Below are 13,144 nucleotides of genomic sequence, written 5' to 3'. Positions count from 1 at the left end.
GGGGGTGGCCTCACTAGGAGAAATGACTGATCGCTGTTAATACATTGTATGAACAGACGGTCAGGCATTTCTCCCCCTGACAGGACCGGGAGCTGTGGCCGCTTAGAGAGCCGACGTAGAGCTACGGGCTCTTGCGCAGGAGAGCCAACCTGCCGCCGTAGAACTGCGGCGGCTGGTCGGCATCTAGTTAAACTGTTACTAAACTCACAACCGTAAAATGTGTGTGTATATGCAGTAAAGCATGCTTGTTATACTCACTGTGGAACCTAAGGGGTTAATCGTTTGCATTGTGTATTAAGGCTGTTTAATTCTGTCTCTCTGATCTTCCTCTTCTTCGACTGTCTCCAAAAAATAACCTGATAATTACACACATGCACATGCACATGCTCAGTTTGGTGTGTATTTCTAGAGAGTTTTTTTTTCGTGGGAGGGTACATGTAATCAGCACAGGGCCAATCAGCATTGTTCAGACATGTTCAGAGAGAGGGTCAGGGGAGAATGAAAACTCCTCTTACAAGCTTTACTAGGAACTAATAGAAGTCACAAGGCTGATATATACTGATGATGAGAAAGGGTATTTATCAGTTTATATTTACTAAAATAATTGCATTCCCATGTTCTGTTTAGGGTGGGAGACCAGATATAGTGAATGCAGGTTCTGGGTTTAGTAACACTTTAAATCACTTTTAGTATTCAAAGCTAATTCACCCACACATCCATGTCTCCTTGCTTTATTTTTCTGAGAAATCACTTTGAAAAACATCCCCTCGCATTTTTGTTAGTGGCCATCTTGAATAAGGGCAGATGATTCATTTAGCAATTACTTATTGGAATCCATCTGCCCTTAGCTAAGGCATGCATGCAGAATGTTGTTCTTAAAGGGGTTGTAAAGGTTCCCGTTTTTTCACCTTAATGCATCCTATGCATTAAAGGGTCACTAAAGGAAACATTTTTTTTTGCTGAAATGACTGTTTACAGGGTATAGAGACATACAAGTTAACTGATTCCTTTTAAAAATGATTACAAATAGATAAAAAACAATCATATAATGTGCCTACAGGTTAGTTTCACTTTTAAACTGGTTTCATGTTCCTGTGAACTAGAGAGACACACAGAACAAAAACAAACAAATCCAGGGCAGTGTTTTGTTTTAAAAAATAAATCTGATTGGTTCTGTTAAGTTTTAGACACACAGTAATGACAGCTTAGACCACCGTGCAAAGCTCCCAGTACTGTGGTTATAAGGAAACAGACAACCAGGAAGTGTGGAGATCACAGCAGAATTACAGCAACTTCAAAGCAAAAACGAACAATAAGGACATGAAACCAGTACTGCAGTAAGGTAAAGGAAGCTATTTAGCTAAAAAAAAAAAAAATTCCTTTAGTGATCCTTTAAGGTGAAAAAACATCTGATGCTTACTGGTGGTAGGCCTCGTACACACGACCGTTTTCCTTGACAGAATCCATCAAGAAACTTGGTGGCAGAGCTTTTTTGCGGAGGAAAACGGTCGTGTGTATGCTTTTCATCAAGAAAACTGTCGAGGAACTCGACGAGGAAAAAAGAGAACAAGTTCTCTTTTTCCTCGACGGGAGTCTCAATTTCCTCGTCGTGTTCCTCGTCGGGCTGGTTTTCGACAAGAAACACGTTCGTGTGTATGCTAAGAAACCCGCGCATGCTCAGAATAAAGTATGAGACGGGAGCGCACCTTCAGTAAAAGTAGCGTTTGTAATGGAGATAGCACATTCGTCACGCTGTAACAGACTGAAAAGCGCGAATCGTCTCTCACCAAACTTTTACTTAACACGCAGTAACATGAGATTAGCAAAAGCAGCCCTAAGGGTTGTGCCAGTGGAATCGAACTTCCCCTGCCGTTGTATGTGTTGTACGTCACCGCGTTTGAGAACGAGGAGATTTGGTCTTGACAGTGTGTACGCAAAGAAAGCTTGTCGAGTTTCTCGACAAGCCTAACAAGGAACTCGTCAAGGAAAACGATGTGACGAGTGTACGAGGCCCTAGTAGTGCCTGCTTCAATGATTTCCATCTTCTGGGGGTATCGGCCAGGTAGGGTATATATATATATATATATAGTATAAACTTACATTGGTCCAAGCTGGAACAATGTAACTATGTAAAAATATAACATACCCAGAATTTTTCTTTAACCCCAAATAGTACGGGAAATATGGAAAGCAAAAATGTGGAAGAATCCAATATACTGTATGATCAATTACCTCTATAAAGTTCTCAGTGTTTGTGGCCATTCACCTCACTAACTGAAGATATAAAGATGGGGTGACCATGTCTGCATTTACTGCAGGGTGGTTCTTTCTTTTTTTTCTATAAAGCAAAACATGTATTTCTCATTAAATCAGTATTCTATGTGAACGATTATTGCCTATTGGTAGAGAACTCAAACACTTATGGAATTTCTAGTGGAAAGTTTTTCAAAAGGTCTAATGTTGTTATTGGCACTTTAGGACGTGGATGTGTGATTATATTCTGGTCACCCTATTTTTTTATGTTTTTTCAGGAGAAGTCTCTTCATGCTGACATACCTTATGTTCCCAGTAAATTTTTTGCGGGGTGAGCTACTCTGTCTTGCCCGTCTTGGGGTCTCAGTTATTTTTAATGTCATCCACTTCTGTCGTCTGGACCTGAGTCTTCTACAACACAGTGTACAGAGCTGGGACCCAGGTAAGCTAAGGACAATTTTCTTCAGCTACATGACTGGGAAACAAAACAATTCCTTGGCCTGGCATCCTCAAACTGTTCCATTTCACTTGCATCCTTAGGGTCCAATGGCCTTTTTTTTGTTTCAAGCTGTATTTTTACAATCCCATACAAGTTTATGGGCATGCAAAACCCCACTTAAACCTCCCTTTGTAAGTTGTACCTATAGGTAAAATAGTATAAAAAATAACCCTTTGCTGCCTTTAACCACTTAAGGACCGGACCAATATGCTGCTAAATGACCAAAGGGTTTTTACAATTCGGCACTGCGTCGCTTTAACAGACAATTGCGCGGTCGTGCGATGTGGCTCCCAAACAAATTTGGCGTCCTTTTTTCCCACAAATAGAGCTTTCTTTTGGTGGTATTTGATCACCTCTGCGTTTTTTTTTTTTGCGCTATAAACAAAAATAGAGCGACAATTTTGAAAAAAATTCAATATTTTTTACTTTTTGCTATAATAAATATCCCCCAAAAACATAAATAACATTTTTTTTCCCTCAGTTTAGGCGTAATTCTTCTACCTATTTTTGGTAAAAAAAATCGCAATAAGCGTTTATCGATTGGTTTGCGCAAAATTTATAGCGTTTACAAAATAGGGGATAGTTTTATTTTATTTTTTTACTACTAATGGCGGCGATCAGCCATTTTTTTCGTGACTGCGACATTATGGCGGACACTTCGGACAATTTTGACACATTTTTGGGACCATTGTCATTTTCACAGCAAAAAATGCATTTAAATTGCATTGTTTATTGTGAAAATGACAGTTGCAGTTTGGGAGTTAACCACAGGGGGCGCTGTAGGAGTTAGGGTTCACCTAGTGTGTGTTTACAACTGTAGGGGTGTGTGGCTGTAGGTCTGACGTCATCGATCGAGTCTCCCTATAAAAGGGATGACTCGATCGATGCAGCCGCCACAGTGAAGCACGGGGAAGCCGTGTTCACATACGGCTCTCCCCGTTCTTCAGCTCCGGGGAGCGATCACGAGGGGGCGCCCTCGTCCCGGATCGCTCCTAAAGCCACGGGAACCGCCGCATGTACCAGGGGCGTCCCGATCGGACCCCCGACCCACGTCTAGGCAGGGACGTACAGGTACGCCAATGTGCCTGTCCGTGCCATTGTGCCGACGTATATGTAAAACGGCGGTCCGGAAGTGGTTAAACAATTAGGCCTCGTACACACGATAGGTTAAACAGAGGACAACGGTCTGATGGACCATTTTCATCGGTCAAAAAACGATCGTGTGTGGGCCCCATAGGTTATTTAACCATCGGTTAAAAAAAAGCCAACTTGCTTTAAATTTAACCGATGGATTTCTAACCGATAGGTCAAAACTGATCGTTAGTAGGCACAACCATCGGTTAAAAATCCACGCATGCTCAGAATCAAGTCAATGCATGCTTGGAAGCATTGAACTTCGTTTTTTTAGCACGTCGTTGTGTTTTACGCCACCACGCTCTTACGCGATCGGTTTTTTAACCGATGGTGTGTAGGCGCGACGGACCATCAGTCAGCTTCACCGGTTAACCGATGAAAACGGTCCATCAGATCGTTCTCATCGGATGGACTGATCGTGTGTACGCGGCTTCAGAAGCTAACACAGCAAACAGATCGTAGCTATAAAAAGAAAAAATATATATATAGTGGACCGTTTTCATCGGTCAAAACCGATCATGCGTGGGCCCCATAGGTTATTTAACCATCGGTTAAAAAAAAGCCAACTTGCTTTAAATTTAACCGATGGATTCCTAACCGATAGGTCAAAACCGATCGTTAGTAGGCACAACCATTGGTTAAAAATCCATGCATGCTCAGAATCAAGTCGACGCATGCTTGGAAGCATTGAACTTTGTTTTTTTTAGCACGTCGTTGTGTTTTATGCCACCGCGTTCTGACACGATCGTTTTTTTTAACCAATGGTGTGTAGGCGCAACGGACCATCAGTCAGCTTCATCGGTTAACCGATGAAAACGGTCCATCAGACCGTTCTCATCAGATGGATTGATCGTGTGTACGCGGCTTCAGAAGCTAACACAGCAAACAGATCGTAGCTATAAACAGAAAAAAAATATATAGTGTAGCGCTGAATGTCCAAGTCAAAAAATTACCAATGACAACAATGACAATGACCGTGTGAATAAATATAGGATGTGAATCAATATAAATGTAAAAGCAATAATATGTTGTGGTGAAAAACCAAAAACGAAAGAGGTGAGTGCTTTTGTATATAGTCCTTGCAAAAAAGACACAATAGAAGTCCACTGTCTGTCTGAAACAAAAAGTCTGTGAGAGGATGAATAAAAACTTTAAAGTATCATGCTGACATCCAAACGGTGAACATAAACAATGATTGATTGAAAGTGAAGTGAGCCACCAATAATGCCGCGTACACACGGTTGTTTTTTTTGATGAAAAAAAAAATGACATTTTTAAAAACGTCATTCAAAATGACCGTGTGTAGGCTAAAACAACGATTAAAACTACGTTTTTAAACCCACGCATGCTCAGAAGCAAGTTATGATGCGAGCTTGAATGGAACAGAGTGCTGCCGTACGTGCTGAACGTAACCGCGCTTTGCTAGAGCATTTTGAAAAAACGATGGTGTGTAGGCAACGTCGTTTTTTTAAATGAAGTTTGAAAAACTTCGGGTTTTTTTATGCTAAAAAATGAAGTTTTTTTTCATCACAAAAAACGACAACAGCATGATGAATTGAAGGCTTTCCAGATAGTTTGAACTATGGGGAACATACTGTATGTTCTGTGAGTCAAACAAGCTTGTGTTATCAGGCAACAGAACTGGATGGATACTTAGGAATCCTCAATGACTTGACCATGAGGAGGGTGATATCAAATTCATTCCTTGCCAATGTGAATAATCATATTTCCTGTTCCTGTGAAGTCACGAACAGTTGCTTTTTGTTTCCTGCTTCCTGGTTCTCAGCCTCCTCTGGATCCCTGTAAGATCACACCAGAGCCCCAGGCCTCTCTTGTAGTAAGCCAGCAGTCTCCGACCCTCTCTTGTAGTACACAAGCAGTCTCTGACCCTCTCTTGTAGTACGCCTGCAGTCTCTGACCCTCTCTTGTAGTATGCCAGCAGTCAAAAATAATAAGGCTTAACTATAGGTACTGTAAAAATCTCCTAAACGTGTGCCGTTTAGAAGATATTTGCTGTACACTGCGCCGATGATGTAATCAGAGCATGCGCCGTGCCGTTTCTTCAATAGCGAGTGCCGTGACAGATGGCTCCTGGGCTCATGCGGGACTATGGCCAGTCACAGAGCCCCAGAAGTAAGAGAGGGAAGAAGGATGCGGCCTGCAGCAGGCTTTGTTTGCATACTAGCACATTATGCTTTTACTTTGCAGGGGGGGAAAGGAAGTAAAGCCCATTGGGGTTTACTTCCTCTTTAAAGCAGGTATAGCAATCACACTTGAATCAGGTCTACAATGCTGGTCAGTAGAGGTCAGCTGAAGGCCAAATGCACCTGTCAATGAATTCTGAATGATCCCAGAAGCAAAAGCCCACACCCCATTGACACTGATGTTTTTTTTTTCATTGCTACTAGCATGGAAAAAAATTATAGGTTTATACCTTCTTGGCTAAACATGGTACAAACTTTTTTAATAAAGTTGTGCAGAAGCAATGGCTAGATTGCTACCTGCCAAAAAAATAAGAGAAGGTCCAATTTAATTTGTAATAAAAAGTGTAAGGCTATTGCTCTGCGACATAAATGACAACAGAGAGATGTGCCTAGGAAACTAAGGCATAGCAGGTAATATTCTTGACTGCAGTGCAAGACATATGTTAGAGAAAATATATCTGATGACTGATGGATACTTGATTAAAGTAGATCCTTATGTCAGCAATAAACATATACATATTGTTGCTTCAGATTGCCCCCTGTCCCTCTCTGCCAACCACTCAACTGACTTCCATTCGCTCAACTAATACAATTTAAAATACAGATAACAATAGACACAGCCATTCACAACTCTGCCCTAACCTACAACACAAATCTCATCTCAAAATATCATGTAACCCATCTTCTTTTCTCCTTCCAAGACCTTCTGCTCTCTTGCTCCCTTATCACCTCTTGCCAAGCCTGCCAGGACTTCTGTAGAGTCTCTCCCATCTTCTAGAACTCCCTACCCCAATCTCTCTAGCTACCCCCTACTCTGTGACCTTTAGGGGGCATCCTTGGAAACTCTTCTTTTCAGGGAAGCCTACCCTGTCTCTACATAAAAACTGGACTTTTACTTTCTCTTTCAACTCGTCCCCTGACAGGTACTACTCTTTGTATCCTATGCATTGCTCCTATGATGCTGTGATACATATTATCATATATGTATAGAACAGGCCTCGCCATGGTCGACCAAAGAAGTTGAGTGCACGTGCTCAGCGTGGGAAATAGACACATGAGTGCTGCCAGCATTGCTGCAGAGGTTGAAGGGTGGGGGGTCAGCCTGTCAGTGCTGTGACCGTACTCCACATACTGCATCAAATTGGTCTGCATGGCTGTCGTCCCAGAAGGAAGTCTCTTCTAAAGATGATGCACAAAAAAGCCTGCAAACAGTTTGCTGAAGAAAAGCAGACTAAGGACATGGATTACTGGAACCATGTCCTGTGGTCTGATGAGACCAAGATAAACTTATTTTGTTCAGATGGTGTCAAGTGTGTGGGGCGGCAACCAGGTGAGAAGTACAAAGACAAGTGTGTCTTGCCTACAGTCCAGCATAGTGGTGGGAGTGTCATGGTCTGCCGGGGCTTTGTGAGTGCTGCCGGCACTGGGGAGCTACAGTTCATTGAGGGAACCATGAATGCCAACATGTACTGTGACATACTGAAGCAGAGCATGATCCCCTCCCATCAAAGACTGGGCCGCAGGGCAGTATTTCAACATGATAACGACCCCAAACACACCTCCAAGACAGCCACTGCCTTGCTAAAGAAGGTGAGGGTAAAGGTGATGGACTGGCCAAGCATGTCTCCAGACCTAAACCCTATTGAGCATCTGTGGAGCATCCTAAAACGGAAGGTGAAGGAGCGTAATGTCTCTAACATCCACCAGGATTTCGTCATGGAGGAGTGTAAGAGGACTCCAGTGTCAACCTGTGAAGTTCTGGTGAACTCCATGCAAAAGAGGGTTAAGGCAGTGCTGGAAAATATTGGTGGTCACACAAAATATTGACACTTTGGGCCCAATTTGGACATTTTCACTTAGGAGTGTACTCACTTTTGTTGCCAGCGGTTTAGACATTAATGACTGTGTGTTGAGATATTTTGAGGGGACAGCAAATTTACACTGTTATACAAGCTGTACACTTACTACTTTACATTGTAGAAACATGTCATTTCATCAGTGTTGTCACATGAAAAGATATAATAAAATATTTACAAAAATGTGAGGGGTGTACTCACTTTTGTGAGATACTGTATATATACAGTAAGGGACACACAGAAAACCAGAATTTGATAAGCAGAGGTTATGAAGGGGGAAGCCATGAAGAGCCTTATAGATGAGCAAGAGGATCTTAAAGTCTATGTGAAACCTGACGGGTAGCCAGTGCAAGAACTCCAGGATAGGGGTAATATGATCAATTGTACCCGACCTAGTCAGGATTATGGTTGCAGAATTTTGAACATATTGAAGTCGATTAATAGTGGATTTAGGTACACCAGTGAGTAGAGCGTTGCAATAGTCAAGTTAGGAGAACACAAATGTATGGATCAGTTTTTCTGCTACATTGGGTGATAGCATAGAATGCAGCCGAGCAATGTTTCTCAAGTGGAAAAAAGATGTTCTGACAACATTTTGTACATGTGGATTTTGCTGTTAAATTAGCATCAAATATAACCTTTAGATTTTTCAATTTAGATCGAAGCTCAAGTACAGCGCCATCTATAGATAAGCTACCAAGACTGGGCTTACATTATTGATGGGGGGGGGGGGGGGGGGGCGCCAATAAGCATGACTTCAGTCTTGTCACAGTTTAATTGAAGGACATTTTGGGCCATCCAAGTTTTAATAAATTAGATTTTTTATTAATGTAACATCGTTGCATTTCACACTTTATTAAATAAGACTTACAGGTATATTTATAAAGCAGTAGATGTGACATTGACCAAACAATCACTGCAGGTATATCTCCATGGAGCATGTGTTTTAACCGGTTCCCGACCAGCTCACGTACTTTTACTGCGGTACAATGGCACCAATGCACGAAACCCCGTACGGGTACGGGGTCCCCTTTAAGGGCCACCAGAGGGTGCGATTGCCGCCGCCCACATGCGATCGCATGCACGAGAGCCAGTATGGGGAATTGTATGTGTAAACACACAAATTCCTGTTCTGTGAGGGGAGAGGAGACATATTGTTTGTTCCTACTAAGTAGGAACAATGATATGTCTCCTCCCCCAGTCAGTCCCATCCCTTCACAGTTACAACACATCTAGGAAACACACATTTAACCCCTTGATCGCCCCCTAGTGTTAACCCCTTCCCTACTAGTGACATTTACACAGTAATCAGTGCATATTTATAGCACTGATCGCTGTATAAATGTCAATGGTCCCAAAAATGTGTCTAAAGTGTCTGACCTGTCCGCTAAAAATCACAGATCACCGCTATTACTAGTAAAAAATAAATAAATAATAAAAATGCCATAAATTATTTCCATAGTTTTTAGACACTATGGGCCAGATTCAGAAAGGAGATACGACGGCGTATCTCCGGATACCCCATCGTATTTCTGAGTGTGCGTGGTCGTAACTATGCGACTGATTCAGAGAATCAGTTACGCATAGATTTCCCTAAGGCCTTGTACAGACGACCGAACATGTCCGATGAAAACGATCCATGGACCGTTTTCATCGGACATGTCTGCTGGCAGGTTTTGGTCTGATGTGTGTACACACCATCAGACCAAAATCCCCACGGACAGAGAACGCGGTGACGTAGAAGACACCGACGTTCTCTGACACGGGAGTTCAATGCTTCCACGCATGCGTCGAATCAATTTGACGCATGCGTGGGATTTCGGGCCAGCGGACATGTCCGATGAGTTGTACTAACCATCGGACATATCCGACGGACAGGCTTCCAGCGGACAAGTTTCTTAGCATGCTAAGAAACTTTTGTCCGCTGGAAACTTGGCGGAAAACTGTCCGGTAGGCCCTACACACGGTCGGACATGTCCGCGGAAACTGGTCCAACGGACCATTTTCAGCGGACATGTTCGGTCGTGTGTACAAGGCCTAAGATCCGACCGGCGTAATTGTCTTACACCGTCGTATCTTAGGCTGCATATTTACGCTGGCCGCTAGGTGGCGCTTCCGTATAGTTACGCGATGAATATGCTAATTAGGTAGATACGCCGATTCAGAAACGTACGTCCGGCCGGCGCATTTTTTTACGTCGTTTACGTTAGGCTTTTTTCGGCATAAAGTTACCCCTGCTATTTGAGGCGTAGCCAATGTTAAGTATGGACGTCATTCCCGCTTTGAGTTTTGAAAATTTGACGTTGTTTGCGTAAGTCATTCACGAATAGGGCTGTACGTAATTTACGTTCACGTCTAAAGCAATGACGATTTTCGGCGTAATTTCGAGCATGCGCACTGTTTTTTTTTTTCACGAAAACGGCGCATGCGCCGTTCGTAAAATACGTCAAATACGCGGGGTCACCATTCATTTAAATAAAACACGCCCACATCATCCCCATTTGAATTAGGCAGGCTTACGCCGGACAACATGCGTTACGCCGCCGTAACTAAGGGCACAAGTTCTTTCTGAATACGGAACTTGCGCCCTAATTTACGGCGGCATAACGTATGTGAGATACGTTACGCCGGCCCATAGATAGACAATTGTATCTGAATCTAGCCCTATAACTTTTGCGCAAACCAATCTATACGCTTATTGCAATCTTTTTTTATCAAAAATATATAGAAGAATACATTTTGGCCTAAACTGATGAAGAAATTTGGGGGATATTTATTATAGCAAAAAGTTTTTGTTTATTGCACAAGAAATAAAAACTCTGCAGGTGATCAAATACTACAAAAAGAAAGCTCTATTTGTGGGAAAAAAAGGACACAAGTTTTGTTTGGGTACATCATTGCATGACCGCGCAATTGTCGATAACGCAGTGCCAAATTGTAAAAAGTGCTCTGGTCAGGAAGGGGGTAACATTTTCCGGGGCTGAAGTGGTTAAATGACACTGTTTGAGTGTTTGGTGGGTGTCACAATCACTGCTTTAAAAATGTCTTTCTTAATGCTATCTTGATACATTTTTCACCTTTTTACACTCTAGCACCATAAAATGTAATTGTCATCCAGAAATTTAGTTTGACAAAACCTCACTAAATATTCTTCTTTAACTTATTTTTAATTGTACCTTTAATATATTTGAACTGCAGGGTATCGGAATTATTGTCATTTCCTAATTGTGGAAGCCACCGAGTGTCACCCAGTGGTTAGAGCATTTTGTCTGCTCATGAAACCTCCTAAGTGGAAACAACCAGATTTGGAAGAAGGTGAGTCAGTTCTTCCTCAACTGTCTACTTCCATATGGACATGAGACAGTGTTCCCTACAATACCTAATACTTAAAGTATAACTTAACACAAAACTTTTTTTTTAGTTTTGGATAGAGTTGAGAGGGATTAGAACACCTGTCAGTTTTTGTGGTTTGTGACCCCTTTAAGGAGATGCACCCTCTCTATTGGTACTGTTTACCATTATAATTGAAAGTGAATATAAAAGAAATTACCCACATTTTCGGTTGTCCCCAAAAAAGTAATGTCATGGACCTTGGAATGCTGAAGTGTATCTCCTTGAAATCTGTTACACAGTGGGGGGTCTTCTGCCCTGTCTTAAGGCTAACCCCCCCCCCCTCCAGACGGCTCCCTGGTCTGGAGGAAAAGCATTGTTCTGTGTCTGGCTGTTTGTGTACTGTGATTGCCCCCTGGGGCTTCTGTCTCATTACACATATCAGTCCTCCTATTCAAGCTATCGGACCAATCCCTGCTGACCCTGTTTCAAGTCCTCATTTGCATGGCTAAGAGGACCTAATTGAGAACTACAGTGTACTTTACAATTGACCAATAGGAAAGCGGTTGTTGGGGGCGGGGTGTTCAAACTGCTGTATAAAAGTGTGTTGTGTGCATCCAATAAAAGAGTTTCCTGTTTGAACTTACATACAGCCTGCCTGGTGTTTGTTCTGATGGATTTCGAACGGCACATAGCTGTAGTTCGAATCCCGAAACCTTGGATGACCGAACCATCAGACGTTGCGATCTGCAATCTGATTCAATAGCAGCAGAGGAGTGTTGGGAGAGTGGAACCGAGCAAGCAAGGGTCTCGTTACAAGTAATAGAGGGGAAATCTTCCAATAGGTACACTAGTTTTGGTGACCTGGGGGTCCCCAAATAATTTACTTGATTTACGGGGATTTCCTCTCTCTTCTCTGTTTGGCTATGGGGACAGGAAGTGAAGGGAAATCTCTGCAATGGGACACAGATGGCGAGAAAAAAATTGGCAGGAGTTATAACCCCCTCCCTTGCTCTATCCAAAATGAAAAAAAGTTTTACTTTAAGACACCATGTCGTCCTTGCCAAAACATATTATACAAAATGCTCTACAATATGATTTATTGTTAGAATATAAATAGAATCAGTGCTATGGTCCTATTACTCAGTGCTGACATTATGCTTCATAATCTGATACAGAAAACTGATGGACCATTTAGAAAACACTCACTCTATGAACCAACTCTATTTAATATTTTCTCTGCCATCTCAGCTAGATATGGAACACGCAATAATTTACATGATTAGTAATATCACGTAAAGGCAAATTGAAGGAGGAATAATACAAATTTTCAGGTTTACAATTGGGGTGACGTACATTTACATGCATTTCCTGAGTGTTATTATGAATGCATTTAAATTACTTTTATGTGTTTTGTTGTATGTAAAAATTTGAATATGCATTTTGTATGAAGCACAGAATCACATTATACACATAGACACAAGTTTGTTAATGACTGCAACGTTTATTTCATTACACAATAAAGTGTATGTAAAATGCAAATGTAATGCATAATGAATAAGTCCTAATACTGTTGCTGTCCCTGAAATGTAAAGATGAATTCCAGGAAAACAGCTAAATACACATTTATTTAAATATATTCCTTTGCAGTCACACAGGATACAATCCACTTTGTGGGCACCAAATGCCCTTACAAACAGAGATGCTACTTAAAGTGTGAGTCCACCCTAACATTAAAATCCCTGCATCTATAGACATCCACAATCTAACACTAACCTATCTAGCCCTGTAAAGAAGAAATCAGTATACATACCTTTTGAAGCCGATCCGATCCAGTCTCCATCGACGGGAGCTCTGCAGAGGACGCA

The 13,144-nt window shown here is 41.9% G+C and overlaps 1 protein-coding gene across 1 annotated transcript in view; it reads left to right on the top strand.

Moving 5' to 3' along the window:
• Positions 1-13,144, top strand: part of STRA6 (signaling receptor and transporter of retinol STRA6) — a 107,902-nt gene that overhangs the window by 92,232 nt on the left and 2,526 nt on the right. Inside the window, exons 16-17 of the mRNA XM_040343015.1 lie at positions 2,532-2,695; positions 11,145-11,261. Of these exons, the coding sequence (XP_040198949.1) occupies positions 2,532-2,695; positions 11,145-11,261 (281 nt within the window). The remainder of the gene's footprint in view (positions 1-2,531; positions 2,696-11,144; positions 11,262-13,144) is intronic.

Source organism: Rana temporaria, chromosome 3, assembly GCF_905171775.1.
Source record: "Rana temporaria chromosome 3, aRanTem1.1, whole genome shotgun sequence".
NCBI classification, from domain to species: Eukaryota; Metazoa; Chordata; class Amphibia; order Anura; family Ranidae; genus Rana; species Rana temporaria.
Note: the sequence above shows the minus strand (reverse complement) of the source record. Positions and strands in the feature narration are given on the sequence as shown.